General features: G+C 37.9%; 1 protein-coding gene across 1 annotated transcript in view; it reads left to right on the top strand.

The window, feature by feature from the left end:
* ZCCHC14 (zinc finger CCHC-type containing 14) overlaps positions 1-22488 on the top strand; it is a 71153-nt gene that overhangs the window by 33397 nt on the left and 15268 nt on the right. The window contains exons 3-8 of the mRNA XM_067540215.1: positions 12625-12698; positions 16801-16872; positions 17067-17176; positions 19372-19466; positions 19559-19613; positions 20927-21194. Coding sequence (XP_067396316.1) covers positions 12625-12698; positions 16801-16872; positions 17067-17176; positions 19372-19466; positions 19559-19613; positions 20927-21194 — 674 coding nt within the window. The remainder of the gene's footprint in view (positions 1-12624; positions 12699-16800; positions 16873-17066; positions 17177-19371; positions 19467-19558; positions 19614-20926; positions 21195-22488) is intronic.

Raw genomic sequence — 22488 nt, 5'->3', positions numbered from 1 at the left:
TAGTGTTTTTTCCCTTGTTTCTCCCACCAATTTGTTACTGTAGTCTTAGTCATGAGTTCCAGAATGCTGATGCTGTCCTTAAAAACAACAAACACCACCTGCTTGTTTACCCAAATGTCGATTTATGCTAATCTTCTGTGATAGCTTCCTCCTAAAAAGGTTGGCTTGAATCATTTTTTTGTTGGTGAGTTTGAAATACATGCGCTTGCTGCATTTTGATTCAGAACTATAAGATTTTAGCTTGTTCAGAGCTGTAGAAATCATTCGGTAAAGGTTTGAGCAGGCTGCCATCTGCTCTTAATACTTTGGTCTTTTATCACCAGATAGCCCTACAAGCCAAGTCATGCTGTCCCAGCAGCTGCTGCATTGTAATCTCACTGAAATGGTTCCTTATACGCTAACATATGCCTTATGTATTGCAGACCACAAATTCACATTTTGAACATGGTGTAAATAAAAATATAAATAAAATCAGATCCTCATCTTGTGGATTCAGTTAAGTTCTAAGCATATAACTTCATTTGGCGGATGCTTTTTGGACCCGATTGGACACATTCATATTTTTGTTTCAAATAATAGAACTGGAATAATTTTTTATGGAAAACAAAGTTGACCTTATACACCACTTTCCCATTTATATGAATGTAGAGCCTGGGAAGTTTATTGACTTAATCATGGTTTTGGATCAGAGGAAAAACTTTTAATGTAAATGATGGATATCAGGCAACGTAAGTTATTTCAAATAAGATTTTTAGGTGCTTTAGAATTGGAAAGTTTCTAGTAATAATTACATTCTCATTGAGCTGGTGTAAAGTCTTATTATGTTGGGCCATAATCCCTTTATGCTGGTGGAATAGCACTATAATTTCACCAGTTGTTTCACTGTTTTTAAGTGGGGCCACTCTAGTAATTGTGACTAAGAGTGTCAGTCTGGCCTTCTGAATTGAGGCTATTGCTTCCAACCCAGATGGAAATCAGGGCTCAAAACAAGACTCCCAGTTGCAGTGGAAAATACATTTGGTTTTCAGTGTTCTTCCCTGGATGGGTTCCTTCCGAAATATGCCAGGACAGGGTGTGTCTTTATTCAGCTGACAGCATACATCTGTTTTAGGTGCATCTAGAAATTTGAACTTTGGAATCTTCAGTTGCATTAGGTTTTTCCTCTTTAGGAGGTGGTGGGATTTTAGCATGGCCTGCATTTTAGCACAGTTTATACACATTGTGGACAACGGCTAACTCTTTGCACACCTAAGCTTGTACATATTTTTCCATAGAAACTGGCTTTCTTTGAGATTGTTTTATACACCAGATTAATTTGTTGGAACTAGGATTTATAGTCAACCAGTTACATTTTGTTTCTTGCTGAATTAAAGATTCTTGCCAAGGAGCATTCTCTCAGTAGGGTAGGCTAACCCCTTTTTTAACAAACAAAGCCTAGAAAGCCTAATGTTCAGAGGCAGTCTGAGTAAGGGCATTAAATAAAACAATCCCTTGATCAGTTAGAACCAGACTAAAAGTAAAGTGTGATTTGGAGTATGCACATTACTTATCCAAAAAGTTGTATATTTAATTTACAAACAAAAGTTTACATATCTGCTGTCTTGTAGATATTTTTCATTAGTGTGGAATGTCTGATTAGACATGGAAAGCCTGTTTCTTTAATTTTATGTGCAAAAATGTTCAGTTATTGAAACTGTGTGCAACTGAACATTTATGCATACAGTCACAGTAATTGCATGAGCACATGTCTGAAAATCAGAACTTTACTCTGACTAGAGAAAATTCATGTTTGTTTTCTAACTTGAAAACTAAGACAAAACATTGGGCCTGATTTTTAGGCAAATCAGCCATGCAGTTGCATGCGTAATTTACATATATTCCACATTTGTGTACAAATAGCTAATGATATGCAGTTTTGTGTATAATTGTCCAGTTTGTGTACCCAAACATAGTAATTGTATGTTCAGATTGAGGCCTCAATCCTGCACATGCTTAACTTTATACACTGTTCAGTTTGAATCAGTGGGAAGTTAACTTTGCAGTTCACAAAGGTACTGCCACACTTTTGTATGTGTTTGCAGGCTTGGGGCCTGCCTATTCATGTAACTATGTGCTTAAAAAGTCCAAATAGTGTGGCCCGCCCCTCCCTCCCCCTCCCAAACACACACACAAAGAGGGGCGTATAAGATAACTGTCCAGGTATTTTGTGCTTTTATAGAGGATATTTTCCTTAAACCAACTTTTGAAGAGTATTTTTAATAATGCAGAAATAAATGTTTCATCTGTAGCTGAAGTATCCATAACTTATAAGATAGAACTCTTGAAGCCTTCTTTGTCCTTGCGGCACAGTTCAGTTGTGTTGTCAAAGATTTCCCTGCCCCCTCCTTGTCTGCCCACCACATTATAGCTTCAGGGATGGGCCCATGAGAAGTATATTCTTAAAGGAACAGCACCTGTTTAGTTTAGCATGTGACTGTTTTCAAATTTGATAAGAGTGCCAGGAGCTGATCAAAAAGAACTGCTATACTAGACATATTGTAGAATAAATTATTCAATACAAATTTGTTTTAGCATTTAAAAAAGAAACCCAGGCAAACCTGTGGCAGCTGTCTGTAGCGTGAGTAAGCTATGCAGTGTTACAGTGGTAACACAAAACTTAGTGCTGATAGCCCAAAACATTTGGTAAGAAAAACTTCAATTATTTAGGTTCTAGTGTTTGAACATATGGAGGGTTTTTTTTTCTTCTGAAAACAGCTGAATGATATTCATCTGGGATTTAGATTTTCCTCTCCAGATGAGTCATCTCCCACTTTCAGTGCAGACAGAGAGAGATTTTTCCATAGCCCCTTAAATATAATGAAATCCTGGAACAATTATGTACGTAAACATTGTGGCCTTTTGTGGCTAGCAGATATGCTGACAGCACCATTCTGTGTTCATTGAATTCATACATTATTTTGATTTTAGCTTTTAAGAGCTAAAGTATATGGACAAGGGTTTTGGTTATTTTTCATTTAGATCCTGTTTTGGAGAAACATGAAAGGGTTACTCAGAGTCTGCAAATGAAATGAACCAAACTGAGGAAATAGACAGGATCATGCTGAATAGTAGCCCTTTTTAGGAGGATACAGCTCATAAATATTGAGCTTTGCATATGCTGCCAAAAAATAAATTAACATTCTTTTTTAAAGCTGTGTAATTCCTTTCTGTGGGATAATGTGGCCTGTAGGTTTCTATGTATTATTTTAAATTAAACTAAGATTACATTGTCACCAAAAAAACTGTGTATTTATTGAGCCCAGTGCTAAAAAACATTCTATAAACCTGAAAGTCTTAATTTCCAAGTAGCAAGGAAAAATGAGCATTCCCACCATTAGCGTTCCGTGGACATCATTGCTGTTGACTGAGAAGCTTTTTCACTGCACCAGGGGGGCGTAAGTTTTCAGCTACACGGTGCTGCTGCTCTTCTTGGGTAGGTAGTTGAGACAATCAGAAGACCAGCTGTTTTGCTGCCTCTTTTCTGGCTATAGCTCCTTTTCTTCACAGCTCCAGTTTCCTCACTGTCTAAGAGGCAGCTCTCAACAGAGCAGTTCTCTGCTCCCTTATTTTAGTTATGTGGTGGACGCTAGTTATGGTGGACGTTAACAGAAAGACAAGCTGCCCCAATGGTGAGGCTGATTCAGATCCCATCATCATTTGACATTTAGTCTACTTTTTTAGGATAGATAGTTCTTTCTCCCTCTCTTACTCCCCCAGAAACTCCTGTCCTTCCTGAAGGAAAAAAGGTCTGCTGTAGCAGTAACTAAATGTAAGGAGCCATGTAAAACTTCTGCTTCCCATCTGCAGAGCAGACCCAGGAGAAGGGGGGAAAAGGCCACTGAGGAAGTACAGAGGACAACAGAAAAGATGACATACTAATAACTGCTAGCGAGAGGTTCCAGGAGCTGCTATTACTGTGGTCCCTTGCTTGACCACTGTCTTAAATTGCGTAAGTGGATGAAAAAGCAAAGGCCTGTCTGGATTCCTTGTAAGACTTCTCCCCCCCATTTTTGTCTCTCCTAAATGAAAATCTGTTCAGATTCCAGGGTAAACTACGCAGCTTGGTCCTGCCCCTTTCCATCAGAAGAAAATGGAAAGGGATAGTACAAGCCTGAGGGAGCTGGTCCAATAGCAGGTTAGGAGCAATGAGGAAGAATTTAACAAACATAATCCTATTCCTATATTTAATTTGGGGTATGTAAGGTAAAAATGACTGCAAGAAAATGAAAATTGAGTAAATCTGATAAACTCCATTAACTCGCAAAACAAAAGCCTGCCACCTTGGTAGTCTCTAGATCTAGTGAAGGGATTGTTCCCTCAAGTTAATCTAACACGTAGGGAAGTCCTCAGTAAAATGTCAGAGCCCTGAAGACTCTGTGTAGCATGAAAGCTTCTCTCTCTCTCTCCAACAGAACTTGGTCCAGTAAAAGATATTACCTCATCCACCTTGTATCTCTGATATCCTAGGACCGACCTGGCTACAAGAACACTGCATAGAGCTCTAAAGAACATTTTGGCTGTTCTGCTTTACAGCTGTTTTTCTTCACTTCTACATTGCAAAGTACATAATTGAATTTCTGAGTTACATGTGTACCAGTCTGCATCTAGAAGAATATAAGCAAGAACTTACTAGATTGATAAAAATATAACACAACATGCTTTTATGCAGAGAAATCCAGTAATTTGGGAAAGAACTCTAGACAGTCAAGTTACGTAGTCACTTTATTATTCCTGGATTAGGAGCAATTATCCCTTGTGACTATCTTCTGCTCCATCTTCATGAAGACACTTGTTCAGTCTGTCCATGTCAGAAGGGATATCTCCAAATATCTTACTTTTTCATGCCTTTCAACATCTATCATATTCTGCATTCCTTTATAGAGGAACGTATAAGATGTGTATTAAATTATTACACAACTTGAATACTTCTCAGCAGAAACAGACCTTACACTTGCATAGAGGCTCAAGATCAATTGATATGATATCCTTGTTATGTATCTTTATGAGATGGTGATTATATATTAGGTAACTTCTTACATGAAACCAGATTAATCCTGTGGCAGCAAATCGTCCTCTTTCTGGTGATTTCTAAGTAATAAGACATTTAATAATTTACATTTAATCACTGTTATAACAATAAAAAGAATCATCCTTATGTGACAGATCAGCGCATCAGATACTTAACTTAGTGAATTAAATGTCATCTTTTTAAGAGTTGCCTTTACTCTTTCTGATATTTTTAGAGACTCTTCAAAAAGAAACAGACTTGTAAATCCATCCCCTCTCACTCATTGTGTATGTTAGGGTACCACCTCCTTAGTTTTAGAGATTGTCAAAAGGGTCTTTTGGTATACATTACTTACTGACACACTCTTTTTCCCCCTAATATTAATATAATTAGCCACCCTTTCTGTGAGTGAGGTGCATTTGTAAATTTGTCACTTAAGAACTTAATTTAGCATTTATGTAATTCTTGCAGTAATACTTTTTATAAAATTGTCTGTATCAAACTTCCAGCTTTTATAAGTGATACAATGTGTCTTTCTCCTCTTCACCTTCTCTTATCTCTCGAGACACTGTAATTGTGAATATTTCCCCACCAAAGAACACCTCTGTTTAAATACCTCACCCTTCACACTGTGCCTCCTCAGTGTTTCAAATCAAATTGGTTAGCCCCTGCCTTTAACAGTGCTCAGGAGTGGTTGCTGGGTGAGTTAATATGTGGCAAAAGAGTTCTAGGTGTTTTTCTCGCTATTTGTTAAGTGGAGCAGAGTTTAAGTCTAAAGGTTTCTCTGCCATCCTTTTAATATTTAATGATTCAGAACTTACTGGGTCATATGTTTGAAAGTTCAGCTGAATATTTATAAAATGTAGGGCCTTAGGGATACTCTCTTCAAATGGAGTATTCCTGTGGGGAGATAGCAATCAATGTTGCCAACAGTGTGGTCTGTCAGAATGACAGTTCTGTTTATTTAGAATCAATGGTAAAAACTTTTTTGAATATACAGTCAGCCCATGTCAACAGAGATCAACCCAGGTGACATTTGATTTGCAAGGAGGCATATCCCTTTGGGATTTGCTGCTATGATGATCGACTATTTAGAATTTGTTAACAGAAGTTATGGTGTATAGTTTTCTAAGCTTCATACTGACTAGTCTGTGCTATGTTTCTCATCTCACTTGTTATTGAATTTAATAAACGGTTACAAACTACTACAAAGTTCTGAGTGTCTATTCTGAAAGGTGCTGAGCCCTCAATTCCCATTTATTTTAGTGTACTGGCTAGGCTAGCCTTCTATAGTCCTGGCCAGCCATTTCCATGTTTTCATTAATTTACAAAATTTCAACTCTGTTAAATTCTCTCGAGTCCCCTAGACTTCCAGTATGTGAGTATGTGAACTTTTGTGTGCTGGATGGTAGAGAGGAGGTGAAATAAAACGTGATGGTAACTGGATTGCAAAGCTGAGCATTGTAAATTTGTCACAGCAGCAGATCTATTTATGTATTTGCTGGGATCTCATAATCCTATTGCATATAGTAATGCCAACTTCAAGGGAAATTGTCGTGTTTGGCTACTCTCAGCATCCAGACCATAAATGATTTTAAACAAGGGAAAATCTCTGCTTTTTTGTTTGAAAGCATTTTTTTAGGCTGTGGAGGAGAGTAAAAAGAATTGTACAGAAATTTAAAACAAAATGGCTTTGTTGACGTATGTACTTAGTCTATTCAAGTTTTTAAAGTTTACATTATGCACACATGACTATTTTTAACCACACTTCTCTCTTTCCTGGGTGCTGCACTAAAGTCAACAGTTCTCTGCCATGTGGAGCTTACAATCTAAATTGTGTATCCACTATTTTACATACAACTTAAGTTGAACCAATGTGTGCAGATAGTAGTTGTTTTTTTTTTAAAAAAACCCTCTCTATCTATAGACTATACAATTTTCTCTTTCACACTGAGTGCTTGGTTGTTTCTCATTGGAAGGCTTACAGCATTTGTTCAAAAGGGGAGTTTTTGGTTGTGATTTTACCCAATCATAGAATCAGAGTTAGAAGGACCGGTGGGGTCATTTAGTCTAACCCCTGATTGCTCAGCTCTGTTGCTTTGCTGTGTCAGATTTCCACTCCCCTCTTTATAGCCTAGTTATTCTTCAGTTAACCTTGTCTATGTACAAAAATGTCTCAAAGACCTTCATCTACAACTGGTCTTTGATGTCAGGAAACATGACAGGAAATGTATCCTGAAAAAAGTATCAGCCTGTTTAAGCCATCTATGAAATAAAAAAGGAAAACCACGGCATTGCAAGTTCTGTAGACAAGTACCTTAAAGTTAATTGTAAAAGGAGACAGATATTTGATTTTCATATGCAGAATTTACTTTTTAAATATTGACTCTTACCAATGTTAACCTGGCTCATACATTGTTTATCCTTTTGAAGCTTTGATTGCTGGGATTGACAATTTTGATTTTAAAAAAAATCTTAAGAACATGGGAATTGCCATACTGGATCAGATAAGTGGTCTTCTGTCTAGTCCAGTTACCTGTGATTAACAGTGGCTAATGCCAAATCCTTAAAAGGGGAAGGCACAAGAAATCCCATGGAAAACTGTTATAGAATGACCTGCCCCCAAAAAAACTTCTTCCTAAACACCACCACCTTTTCTTCCCCCTCCCTCCAAACCCTTTTGCATGGCGGCACATTGAAGAGAAGTTATTCAGGTAATGATTCATATGAATGGTCAGCATATCACTAGGTTCATATAATGAAATTTCCTTACTTTACCGCTACCTTAATCCCAACCAGTAAAGCCAACTTTTGTGAGGTGGTTCAATAGCTCTACTAGTCTGGTTCTGGACACTTCTTATGCCCAAATTGTCAGGTGTGACATGTTTTTGCTGTTGTGGACTAGATATGTGTATCTGTCTGAGCTGAAATCACTACTCATTTCATTCTATGCAACAATATGTATTACGGCTGTATCTATGATTCTGATGGTGGAGAGGGGGATTTCTGGCAAGGTACCATGTGAAGATTTAAGTGTAATTTTTAGTGATATAGCTCAGTTGGCTCTCTCAGTAGTTCCCTAGGGTTTTTGAGTAAATGAGAGACAGATTCTGTGTTGTAATCTATCAAGCAGCAAAGAAAGGGGTACACCTTTTTCTTCATGATTGACAGATTGCTCTGAGTCTTCAGAGCAAATTTAGAAATATTATTAAGCACTCCAGAGCTTTAAGATAAAAATATCTGCATATATTGGTGATTCTAGATAATACTTAGTCTTGCTGTAACTGTAGGAGACTGGACTAGATGACCTCTCAAGGTCCCTTCCAGTTCTACAATTCTGTGGGAGGTCCAGTAATACAGAAAGGTACACAGGACCCTACCAATTTCACAGCCATGAAAAACGTGTCAGACCATGACATAAGCCCCTCCCCATGAAATCCATCTACCCCCGGGATGCTGGGAGCACCCCAACTGGGGACTCCTAGCTGCTAGTCGTGGCTGGGCTGGGAAGGGACACGACTTGTCCTTCCCCTGCACAGCTGTACTTCGTGGGAAGATCAGATCCACCTCCAGGTACCGCCCCCTGCTGCAGGAAGCTCCAAGGCTGGGCAGCAGCCCCAGAACTTCCTGCAGCCTGAGGAGGCTTCCGGAGGTGGAGGCGAGTCCTGTCTCCCTCATGCTTCTGGGAGCACCCCAGCCAAGGGCTTCTAGCTGCTAGTCCCAGTCAGGCTGGGTAGGGACAGGTCTTGCCCTTCCCCTGTGCACCCACTCTCGGTGGGGATATCAGACCCACTTCTGGAGCTTCCTGCAGGCAAGGGAGGTATCTGGAGGTGGGTCTGATCTCCCCCCGAGAGCAGCCATGCAGGGTAAGAACAAGTCCTCTCCCTCCCCAGTCTGGCCAGGAGTCGAGCTCGGGGCTTCTGCGCCCACAGCTCCTGCCAGGACTTGGGGCTTCTGCTCCTGTGGCTCCTGCTGAGACTCATGATGCCCATTTTTCCAGGGGGCTGCAAATTGGCTTGGGCCCCTGGCTTGGGGTGTGTGGACCAGGGTGCTCCCAGCAGCATGGGGGAGATCAGACCTGCCTCCTCTGACTGCTGGAAGCTTCTTGGCTGCTGCCTTCATAGCCCACCTCTGAATAGACCACAATAGCTCTGAAACCCCCCTCACAACTCCCTTTTGTGACTGGCACAGTTACTACACCTGAAATTTCAGGTGTAAACATCTGAAAACTGAAATTAACTAATTTTCCAATCCTGTGGCTGTGAAATTGACCAGAATGGACCAGGAATTTGGTAGGGCCTCTTCAGATATGTGAATGAATGATTGTCACAAGAGTTCTGAACTTTTTTGTTTAAATCTGCAACATTTTTAATAACATTGACTAGTTGGAAGAAGATTACTAGAACGTTAATATCGAAATAGAAAAACCTCTAAAGATGATTGTGATGGATGCAGTAGAGGAACATAACTCTTGTGTGAACTGTATTGAATGCTCTAGAATAGATTGAATCGTATAAAATCCTATGAAGCTGCCAATATAGTAGAATCCACTTAATCACCTGCCTGAAAATGGCACACCTTTTTAATTGGGATGATTGCTAGGGAATGTATTCAGTGCATTGCAGTGAATTTAACTAACTCAGAACAGTGGATAAATGAATAACTAACTGATGTATTTAAACAACACACCTGGCTTTACATGTGGCCTAGTCATGGGAAGTTATACAGGTGTTAATTGGTATTGACTAGCATAAGTTTCCCATTATGCAGTCCTGTGTTTTTTCAGGCTTCCTCCCTGTTATGCAGTATTACCTTAAAATAAATCTATAATTCATTGCTGTGCAGTATGCTTTTCTCTAAAGCAGTTTGTGAAATTAAAATGAATATGTCTCAAGAAAAGGTTCTGTGTTCTGTTAAGAACCCAGATATGCTGTTGTTTTGAGTTCCTCCACTGATTTCATCAGTGGAAACAGATTTGGGCACTGTACTATTTATATTGTTTTGTTAGATTCAGTTCTCTTTTTTTTCCATAACCAATTAAAATCCTTAGTTTATCTAAACTGGGAAAATGAGTTATGCTTATCCACAGTAGGAATTTTTTTTCTAAACACCATAGTTAGCATTGTATAGTCCTAGTATAAGCAGGGCAAGTTGTAGTTTTAACATGTTAGCTGGTTGACATGAACAAAATTCATGGGAATAGATGTACATAAGATCATACTCAAAAACTGTGTCAATAAACCAGCTAGTAAAATGTACACAACTATTTTATTTTACAGCCATCTATAGTCCGAACTTGCTTGAATTACTCTAGCATTTGCTGATACCTCTAGAGATATTATCTGAATGCTGTAGGAGAGCCAATAGTGTAACACTGAGTTTTCATTCATAAATCTTCAACTAAGTAACAGTTCCCGAATCTAAATGGCTTCCCTTCCCTCTGTCAATCTCTGAAGATGTGTATATTGCAAAAGCTTTTATCAGTCCTTCAACAAGTTTGTTCCTACTTTACGATTATGCAGTTTTACCCAGCAAATGATGATGCACTCTATTAAGTCTACTCTGAAATTTCTTGCCAGTCATGCAGTTTCTTGCAATCTCTAACTGCATTTAATTCCAGTCCATGTTCAATCTATGGCACTTCTAACTATGTGTAAGGGTGAATTGAACTCCTTTTAGTGTATATATGGAGAGAAAAACACCTTAATCTATTTTAAAGCATTTGTATATCTTCAAAGCAATGAACAGCCACCCCATCATGTGGGGAGATTACTTATTCTTAACATGCCATACCTTCCACCCCCCAAACTAAGGAGATCAGGGTGCAACACAGCAATGAAATACAATAAAAATCATTAAATCATGGTTTCAAAGGCAACAGGGGAAAGCTTCTGAAAATTTTAAATTGAGGGGCTCCAGAATAAGAAAAGGTATTATACAATAAACATGGGGCCTACAGTAGCCACATTGAAAATGCATGGGAGGTTTTTGTTTTTTGTTTGGCAGTACGGAGAGGAATTAAGTGGAGAAGGAATGGTTGAGATAAATGTAAAGAAGCCAGTACCACAACTTAAACTGTTATCACTGTTATCAGCTGACCTATGAAACAATTATGGGATTCCTAAAAAGCATATGACTAAAGATGAGTGAGAACAAGGTTGAAGAAGGAGAAAGTTTCTAAAATAGCCAGGATCTAAACTGTTAGTCTTCAAACACCAAGAAGACTCAGTAATACGTCTTTAAGTAGCCAGAGTAAAGACTTTGGGAGGTCATGATTGTTGCAGCTGGCAAGAAAACAAGCCGCAAGTAAGTGATAAAATAGTACTGCTTGAAGCAGTGCAAGGAGAGAATATGAAGGTGTTAAGCTACGGTAATGTAGCCAGATGCAATTTTATTGTTAAATGTTTTGTACTATAACTGTTGTGTCCTGTGTATTGTATAAAAATGGATTTACCCAGTATCTATACTGCTAGATCTATTAGTGATGCAGTGTATAAATAACCTTGAATAAGCATACAGGAGTCTGGTTAAACTCTGTTCACCAGAAGCAAGATGCTGAGGTTTGGGGAGGTGGAGTTTTTGTTTGTTTGCATCCCATCCCCTGCAGCATCCATTGTTTGGACTGAAAATTCCACGGAGGATGTTTTTTTCACAGTTTAATTGCTATAGGCTCCTTAAGACATTTACATATCCTTTTAATGAAAAAATCCCTGTCTGTTTATATGTTTAGTTAAAAAGCAGTGGAAATTATTGATAGAGATATTGGAAGGTGATAGAAGAAGGTTGATGAAAAGTGAGTATAGTCAAACTAGTTCTTTTTTTGTGCAGCTGGTAGACAAATAAGGCTTCCGTGGAGATAATGTCTAAATCTAAAATCTAAAGTGCAGGATTGTCTTATGTGGTTATTTATTATAGGTAGTGCTGGCAGCAACGCCAGTAAAGTTGACTAACATTTTCCACTACAAGACCCTCTTTTCAATTGCTTAAATCTTTTTCAAACTTTAACTGTTCAGGCTGAAATGTTCCTACTGTAACTGAAATCAATGGGAGCTGTACTTGGACCATAGAAAGTACTGTAAAAATGCTTACCACTCTGAAAAAAGTCAGGCACCTAAAATTAGTGGACATGTTTGACGGTTTTGGCCTTAATCTTTCTGTGCCTCAGTTTTCCATCTGCAAAATTGGGATGATGATACCTGCCTTCTTCACAGGGGTTTTGTGAAAATAAACTCATCAGTGTTTGTGAAGAACTCTGAAACTATGATTTTAAGTGCCATAAAAAGACCACGAGGAAATGAAGAATTCTGTGTTCAGTGCAGGGGTTTGGTTGGTGTGCAGTAACTAAGTCATGCAGACACACGTTGAATGGTGAAAATAAAAAGAAATATTGAACAACTACCCATTCAGTGATCACCATCCCTCCTATGCACTGAATGAGGTGCACGTATTGTTGTATATACCTGTAATAGTGCCATACTTCACTCTCAAAACAAATTTTAGTGCTAAATAAGAATAACTAGTTTTCACTGTGTTTGGGAACTTCCTTCTTATTCTTCTCATTTCTTTACTTTTAATAGTGAGTGTTGAAAAAGTGGAAGTAAAAGGATTGGCACACAAGAAGAATGAAAGAAATGTTGAATATTCCTTTGAGGTAAGTTTTGAGGATTTTTTTTTCCTAATGGGGTGAGAGAAAAGAAGAAAATATTTAAAACAAAAATATGAACGTTGGGAACAGTTAAGGAACATTCATACTGAACTGACAGATCTCAAAAAGTCATCGTCAGTGGGGAATCATCTTTGAATGGGAGTGTTTTTAGTGGGGTTCTACAAGTATCAGTTCTAGGCCAAAGGTTATTAAACATGAACTCCCAGTGTGATGCTGTGGCCAAAAGGGCTAATGCAATCATTGGATGTATAAACAAGGGAGAGGTGAGTGAGAGTAGGGAGGTGATTTTTACCTCTGTGTATGGCATTGATGAGACTGGTATTGGAATACTATGTACAATTCTTTTGTCCACATTTTTAAAGGGATGTTGAAAAACTGGAGAGAGCACAGTAAAGAGCTACAAAAATTATTCGAGGGCTGGAAAAAATGCTTTACTGTGAGAGACTGCTCAAACCATTTAACTTCTCAAAAAGAAGAATGAGAGGTGACTTGATTACTGTGTATAAATACCTTCAGAGGGAGAAAATACCAGGTACTAATGGGCTCTTTAATCTGCCAGAAAGGCATAATAATAAGCAACTGCTGGAAGCTGAAGCCAGATGTATTCCAATTAGAAATTAGGCTCAAATTGACTGCCTCAGTCAAAGCTGCACAGCCAGTGGTGGATTGGGTGTGGCAGAGCTTCATTCTGCCATGACCCATTTGCTTACAATGGAGGTTGTGGGAAAGGCTGTTGCAGGAAGCAGTGAAGCAGCTTCTGCTATCTTTACACTCATGTAAAGTTTTCTTGAACATGGAGAATTCTCCAGCTAGTTTAAGACCACTTTCCATTGTTTATGTGGCACAAAAAGTACCTTTAGCAGACTGAAGAATCTGGCCTCAATTAGTTTAGCCTCAGAATATCCTTGAGAGACTGGTATTATCCCTATTTTACAAATGAGGAAACTAAGACACAGATAAGTGACTTGCCCAGAGTCCCACAGGGCATCTGTGGCAGAGCCAGGAATAACATCCAGCTCTCTTGATTCCCAGTCCTGTATGCTAATTACAAGAATAATGTTCCTTAAATCTGTGGTAAATACTTCAGTTTTCTGTATGGAATAGTCACCAAATGCAATCTATCTTCCTTTGCAAACACCAATACAGATGTTTGAGACTGCATTAAAGTTAAACTTTTATTTTATGGTTAATGACAATAAGGCCTTATCTAAACTGAAAAATAAAATATTTCACCACTGGTGAAATATTCCACTGGTCCTAGCAACAGTGGGAAGTTCAACACAGATAATGTGTTAATGGCTCCTGGAATTTTTATCACTATGCCATCTAGACCTGCCCTCTCTGAACACGGATAGACAACATAATTGATCTACCTTAAATCTTGCACTGCGGGAGCTGAAGTGATGGTAGTGCAGTAGTAAGAAATTTAAAGAAAAAGCTCCATGTTAGACACCACCAAAAACAACCTTCCTAGAAGGAACTTAGGTGATAAAACTCAATTGTGGAATGTATGGTTTGAAACCAAGATGAGTTCAAGAAGTGTCAGTAATAGTGTCCAACCTTTCTCTTGTCCTTCTGGGGGTTTCTATGCAACAGGACAGTTATATTTGCTCCATAGGGTTCAGCAAATGAAGCCTCCCAGAGCTGCATGTCCACATATTGGCATGTAAGATGAGTATGGACAAATGTATACTTGACAAGGGCTTTAAAAAATTAAATAAAATTTGGATGTAAATTAGGACACTTAATGGTATTGAGGCATATAGAGACATCTGCCATTGTTTGGTGATTCAGAAGGTAATACTGCCAGTGTCTGTCTGATGCAAGCAGATGCAAAAAGCTGATTGTGCTACTATGTTTATGTGATAGATTTAACATCCACATCAACTTTTTTTTGCCATACTCTTATTTTAATTGAAATTCAGCAGCCTGTTTTCTTGTGTATTTTCCTTCCTCTGTTTATTTTTTCCTTACTGCCTTTTAGATTTGTGACCTCATTTAATAAATCAGAGAAATATCCTGAGTGTTGTATTAAGAATTCAAGAACACTCATCAGTCGCATTAGATGAGAGAGAAGCATTTTGCCACTTCTTGTCTCAAGCACTTGGAAACTGGCCTTTGTTTGTGGCACAAATCCACTCAGAATAAGGCCAAAAATGTGGAGATATTTTGGGCAATGCTAATTGATATAACATCAGGTTTCAAAATAAAACTTGGCTTTTCAAAGAGACACTACTAACTTAATTTTTTTTATAGAAACCTGAATTTTTAAAATTTCTTGTGGGTGGATGAGAGAGAAAGGGGGGAGGGAGGGAAGAAAATGTATTTAAGATTAGGATAGGCCCCAAAACACCACCATATGCTTGGGCCCACCATTCCTCACCATCCCATTCCTCTGTGTCTGCTGCTACCACCAGTAACAGCAGCTGCAAATGTAAAATTGCAAACACCCTCTTGGAGGGTCTGGGGGAAGTGAGTGATGCCATGCTAGTGCAATAGACTATCAACAAAATCGTGATACTGACTACATGCACAGTGTTGTCAAATACACAACATAAACAATGAAATTACAGTTTTCCCCCTGCAACTTCAGTGATAGTAATTCAGATACTACTTGTAACAATAGTAGGTATAAAATTTCCAAACGAAACTATGATTTCAAGTTGATGCTCTATAACTGTCTGAAAAGACAGGGTACAGTTTAGCTAAACCAATACATTGCTGTTCTCGGGGTTAAAAACTGTCTTCAGATGTGCTGGTTGGATGCAGTGGGGAGAAGAAGCAAACCTGACTAAGCAATTTGGTGTGATCAGAATGATTTGTCATTGATTTGGAAGCGCATGTAATTGTTTTACAAATGCTGAGAATTGTAACATTATCAAAATATAAAACAGTCTGCCAGATGTCAGTTATTTTTATTACAAAACTAGGGGGCGGAAATATACCTCCCTTCATCTTTTGTGTCATGAACCCTGAAAGAAACTTGGGAATGTAGCATGAGCTAGTTGGAGAAAAAAACAAGATACTTTGTAGAAGTAGAAACTCTTTGGGTTTTCTTTCTTGGTTTTGGTGTAGCAACTGTAGAGAGAGAGGAAATTCCTCAATTATGTAATGTATTTTGAAATACTCTCCACTCACCAGTGCTTTGAAAGGATCCTGATGGCTGGAAAAACTTTGTGTGTATGTTTTCAACTGTCATTCAAACTAGTGTGGAAAAATTTGCTTCCTGATTTTTAAAAGCGTAAAGACAGGCTTTTCCCATATATTACTGTTGAAGATTCAGATGCATTCCAAATGCTTGACCTCAGGCATTTTCAATCTAAGGATCTTTAGGATCAGCAGTGCTAGCCAGACTTTTCTGATATTCTTTCTGGCAAGGTATTCTTACTTTTGACTCAGTTAAAACAGTCAGCCACCAACTAATGAATGTTCCTGTACTATTGGTTTAAAAAAAGTAGGGACTTGTTATAGAAAATCAGATAGAAAGAGAAGCTAATCTCTTGCTTTTCTAGAACATGCACAAGATATTGTCTAAAGAGTGTAGATAGAACAGTAACTGCAGGTTTCAGCGTAGAACCTCCCCTATTTTGCATGGGATGTTTTCCTCAGCTCCTCACCTTTGCATTACATATGGAATAAATGAGCCCTGTAACATGCTGTGGTGTGTTGTTCATATTGAACTTCAGATTCTACAAACCAGCTGTTTCAGTTAACAATAGACGGAAAATGTTTCTCCCGTCAGTGTTTCTCCCATTTGGTGTTAACATTTCCTATAGTTGGCAATGGCTCTATACAATGTAAAGTACATTTTAAGAACTCTGAATAGTCTTAGCTATAATGGTAATTAGCAGGAGTCAAATACTGTGAAAATGGTGGGCAGCCATCTTCAGAATAAAAATAGTGAGCCAAGGGACTGTAACTGTTTGGACAAAAAGTTTTATCATGTTTATGCCAAACATATAGATGGTCCAAGCCTTTATTTACACAATGGGTGAAATAATCTTGCTGTTCGTTGAGTCCAGGCTGTTAAAGCTAATCATAGAGCTTTGTGTTTAGTTACTAAACCGAACATTTTTCATTTCTTAAGGTCTTGTGGTCTGATTCTTCAGTGACATTGGTAACCAAATCTTCTATTGAAGTGACTGAATTTATTTCAAAGGTAAAGGACTCTAAAAGTACTTTACTTTGTACTTTCTCCCTATTTGTGACTTTGTTCAATGATATTTTGGAAGCTAAGATAACATGACTAGATTAAACTCTATGAAATGTGTAACTCATAAGCTATATCAGGCTCTTCAAATGGCAAGTAACAAGTCGTCTTTTCTTCCAATTTATAATATCCTCTTCCTTTAGCTATCTCAGTTGTACCCAGAAGAAAACTTGGAGAAATTCATTCCCTGCCTAGCTGGTCCAGATTCATTTTACCTAGAAAGGAACCACATGGACCTGGAATCGGACATTAGGTATGCTTCTGAAAGCTGGTTTTTACTCGCTGCTTGGCTTCCTTGTCCAAGTGGGGGGGGAAAAGAAACAGGAAATAAAAACATCTTGTCTGCATTTTAAACTACTTTCAAGAACTTTGAGCCTGATCCTGCAAACAGTTGCTTGTAGTTCCACTAATTTCCATACTCAAGAGTTTTGACAGACTTGGACTCTGTTTAGAAATCGACATGGTGACATAGTACTGTGTTACACTTTCTGAAGAAGTAAAATCATGGGACTCCTTGATAGAAGCAAATAATGGATTATGGTCTTATGGTGGAAATATTTCCTTGAAAAAGTGATCACATTTAGATCATTTCAAGTACAAAGTGAGTTAAGAGTGAAGCTTTAAACTTGTTCAATATGGAATTTAGAGAGAGGTCACACTTGGGTTAACCACATGTAAGAGGTGGCAGGAAAAAAAGATGACATTTTCAGGGTTTTTGAAGATTGTTTTTAGTTATGCAGCCTGTTGTGATATTCATTCAAGATCTTATCTTGCAAATGGGAGTTTTGCCTGAGTAAGAATTGTAAAATTAGTCTGGGTCCTTAATGGAGAAACATAGCCAGAACTAGTTGAAAAATACAGGGGAAAACCGTTTTCGGGGTAATATTCCTTATTTTAGTGAGAGTGTCTCTTGAACACTTTCACAGTGCATTATGCTGTTCCTCACAGTTAATGTGAATCAAGTTGTGGTGGTGGTACTATTACTTTAAAGTAGAATAAACAGTTATGCTCATGTAAAATGGTTGACTTGTGTGTCTGTAGGGCCCAACAATTTTCTAAATCTCTTATGATTTGTCCTCACACCCTACTGTCAGTGGCACATAAATCCTATTAACAAAACCCTATTAATATATGGTTTTTAAAAAGGCTTTTCCCAACATGGCCCACTTGGTCATTTTGGATCAACCATAATAGTTTTAAAACTATTTTATTTGGAACACCATCAAGTAAAATGATTTCAGCAAGCACTTGGTTGATTTATTTAAAGTGCTAAAACAGTTCTACACGCAGAATTTAAGTTAAGGGTAGACAAGGACCAGCTTACTTTTTTAGATACCTGTCTGCCCTAGGTACAAAGTGTTACTGGAGAAACATGCTAATTAACATGTTAGTATGCTTGCAAGCCCCTTGTTTTCCTAGTCAAGACAGCATTTTTTCACCATTACTACTACTGTTGGAGCAGCACTGGTGAACACCATTTTTGCAACAACTGTATGCTTATATTACAACGATAAATAATGTTAATATTTAAATAATCCCTTTTAGGCTTCATATCTTTTTTGCTGCTATTGTTAGCAACCGTTTTCTACAAGTCTAGGTTAACAGAGCAGCAGAGTCTCTCTTTACAAAGCAATGGTTGTATCTGCACAACAGTGAAAGACAGAAGTTTATTTTTTTAAAAAAACTAAATACATTACAAAATAAAGACCCCCAAAATTGCAGTGTTTTCATTTTTCACATTAGTGAATTACTCATGTCTCTGTTTGTTGTTAAATATGGAAAGTGTGCGTGTTGAAGTAACTTTTGACCCACTGTCTTTTTGGACATTAGGTATATGAAGATGCAGTCAAAACATTCTCCTCCCTCCTCCCCCCCCCCGGCCGCCATTTTTTACTTTTCAACAATTTTTTTTGGCACTTTCAAAATATGTAGATGATCTGGCAGGTGAAAGCAGAGCAAATTTTTTTGCTTTTAAGAAGAACTCTCATAATGCACATTAATATAATGCATGCTTTATACATTATAAAGTTCTAGAAGATTGCCATCTTTAGTTTCCAAGAAGAGGAAAGAGTTTAGCAGAAAACATGTGACACCAATTTTACAGCCTTTTTTACTATATTGCTAGAAGTTATACCTGCTGTTCATCGGAAAGCTTATTAGGAACTTATATTTTATGGGCTTTAGTTTCACAATTTTTGGAGGCAATTTTCAAGTTTATGCCTGTACATTCTGTCTTATAATTGTTCACTGTTCCAACCTCTTGCATTCATAAGATTGTAATCCGCTTTGAATATAAACTGTTAACCAAAATAGAGACAGTATAAAGGAAAAGCATGAATTCAATAGGCATAAAAAGAAATAAAGGTAAATGCAAATTGCAGTCCTGATTTCAATGTTGATTTCATGGTTAAGTGCAAAACAAACATAATTTTGTAAATTAACTTTTAGGTATTTGGCATCATTACCTTCCCATGTGCTAAAAAATGACCATGTCAAGAAATTCTTCAGCACTTCATCTTCTTCCCAGCAACTTCAGAGTTCAAGTGAGTTTAAATAAACAGTTTTAAAATGTACGTTATTGACATAAATCTAGTAAACTGATGCCAGTCAAAACTTTTTTAATTTCCCTGTTTAGGTCCTGGCAACCCCTCCCTCTATAAAGTAGTCACTACACTAGGTGCATCTGGAAGGTGAGATACCTGATTTCTCTGTCCAATTGAGAGCTGTAAAATTCTTTCCCTTGGGTAATCATCTGCATGTCCTTGTTTGAAAGACTTTTTTATATGCGGTGGTGTTGCATGCACTTTGGAATGCATGCTCACCTGAGTTGATCTGTGGAACTCTCAGAACAATGAACTCTGAAAGATATGGTTTCACTGACTGTCTATGCTGAAGAGTTTAGGAAATGTTAGCGCTAGTGCACAGCCTGTATCCTTGCTAACAGTGGTGGGAGCACTGGTGTAGACAAGCAGCTGGCATTTTTATTGTGATGTTTTTACCTGCCCTGAGAAAAATTGCTGATAATGGTAAAACTGTTACAATCAGTTTACATCCGCACTCCCACTGTTGTTAGAACCAGCTGACCCACAATGGTGGGAAAATCCCTGTGATTATTGCTTATTACATTTGTCATATTTGTCTCACTGTTACCTTGCACCACACCATCTGTGACTTGTACCCATCTGTTGTTGCTCACCCTATTTTTCATGGGGAGCTTTTTTGGGCAGGGAGCATCTTTTTGTTACATGTGTGTACCATATCTAGCACAATGAGGTCCTGATCTCTGATTGGGGTCTCCTTGGCAGTACTTGAATATAAGTAGTAAATAATAATAATCCTCAGTGGAGGCACAGTCCAAGTTAAACAGCGATATATTAACTTGCAGTGTTTTCTCCATACTTCAGCTGAGTATCTCCCTTTAAGGGCAGTGTTTATCAAACTGTGAATCAGGCTTTCCTGCGGGAGGAAGGCTCAAGGTAGCCATGGGAAGAGAAGGAAAGAAACATTCCTGCCTTTTTGCTTAAGATTTGACAAATCCAGAAACTGAATAATGAATACTTTACAGTTGAGAGGTGATCTTGTTTCCTCAACTGAAAGTGGAAAGACCAAGGGGAAAATAATGGTAACTAAAGAGATTTACTCAGACCACATATGTAAAAACCATTTCACAATAGATTTTTTTTTTTTTTTAAATACTGCACTGATGGGCCTTTACCATCACCTCTGAACGGATTTTTTTTTTTTTTAAATTACATGGGACAAATGCAAGTATTATTTTCTGTGATATGGGGAGGAAAGCTGTGCCACTGTTGGAATCTCTACTTTAATATTAGACGTAACCTGGATGTTTTTATTGTATTAGCAGTGTAGGATTTTAAAAGTATAAATCAGTAACTTGTAAATAAGCAGTGTGTTAGATCCCAGAAACCTTGTCCTTTATTTTATTGGCAAATGTGTGTGTGTAATTCGGTATGCTAAATCAAATAATTTTTCTATTTTGCAGACCTATATGTGGAGTAGCTGGCATTCAGTCTTCTCAGAATCATGTACAGCACTCAGCAGTTTCTTCAGTTGCACTACCCCATTGCTCTCATTCAGGGAGTACAGGTTCATCATTGGCCTACCGCTCCCAAATGGACACCTCTTCACCCATGTTGTCTTCCAGTCCACAGACACCCCAGACCCAGGAGCAAAATGGGATTTTAGACTGGCTCAGGAAACTGCGATTGCATAAGTATTATCCTGTCTTCAAACAACTCACAATGGAGAAGGTAAAGTGGTGGGCTATATAGGAGAAAGGAATCTGTTTTTTAAATAAGCCACATATTCTCTAGTACGTATAGAAAAATGAAATGGAAAAATGGGCTCATATCTACATTTAGAATAGCTGATATTTGCAGCTAGAGCTGGGCAAACTATTTGTAGGAACACTTTATTTGATGAAATGGTCTTCTGTTTTGGTGTATGAGCTATCCACAGACTTCGATTTTAAATATTTCCTAATTTGTTCAGAATTCTCAGCCTCTGGCTTATTACAAACCCCCTTTGCTCTTCTTATTTACCATTTATCCTTTGATGTGCAATAGGTCATCTGAGTCACATTTTATTCTGCTTCTTGATTGATTTTTCCCTCCTGTTTGTAAAAGCCTTGGTTATCTAAATGCATGTCAAGATTTATTTCTGAAATGAGCTTCTGTGTGGGTAAACATGTGCATGAGTGTTGGATGCTTTCATTTTCCACAAACGTTGTGAACAAAAAACATTTGCATGAATGTTTGCATATGAATGCGGCTTAAGTGCATTGGTTTTTAATCAGATGAATGTAATCTTGCTATAATACCCAGCTCTATCTGTAATATACATGTTGTAAAATTAACCACCTCCTCTTACTGTATTTGAACTTTGAGTGCCCTCTGGTGGATTAAAAACTTATTCTCATTCTTTTAAATCACAGCTCTGAATTGCAATGATTTTTTCAACATTGCAGCATGGCTTGAAAAGTATTATTTTAATAAGGATTGCTAAAGGCCATAGTTTTCTAATTTGATTTTCCTCATTCAGAGAGGAAAAATACATAGTCATTCTTCCTTTTTCTGACACAATTGTGCATATTTTAATGGTTGGCTTTTTTTCCCAAGCAACTGCTGTGCTTATATTGATATATATATATTCTGTTGAAAAATATTCATGGTACCTTTGCAGCTGGATTGACTCATGCAACAAAACTGAACTCCACTCTAGATGTGATAGCTAAATGATTTCTGTGTTAAATGAACATTCAGGAAAAATAAGTTACATTTTAACTTTTGAGAACAACTGGTTATATTCTGGGTTGACTCAGCCGAAATAAAGCAGCAGTAATCAGCATGACTTTTTCAGCAGCAGATCTTTATCAGCAGAAGTCAAAACAGTTTATCATAAAAAACAAACATAACCAAAAGAATCCCCAATTTACAGTTCACCCATCTTTCACCACCTTGCCACTAGCATCCTTCTGCTTCTGACATTACAGGAGCTCTCCTTGTGTGCTAGGAAGTAGTTAATGGCCCTGCATTCTGCTACAGT

This window comes from Emydura macquarii, unplaced genomic scaffold (genome assembly GCF_026122565.2).
Source record: "Emydura macquarii macquarii isolate MOO-44397 ecotype Brisbane River unplaced genomic scaffold, CSIRO-AGI_Emac_v2 contig_561, whole genome shotgun sequence".
Classification (NCBI taxonomy): domain Eukaryota; kingdom Metazoa; phylum Chordata; order Testudines; family Chelidae; genus Emydura; species Emydura macquarii.
The sequence above is the reverse complement of the archived record's forward strand: the minus strand, read 5'-3'. Positions and strand labels throughout refer to the sequence as shown.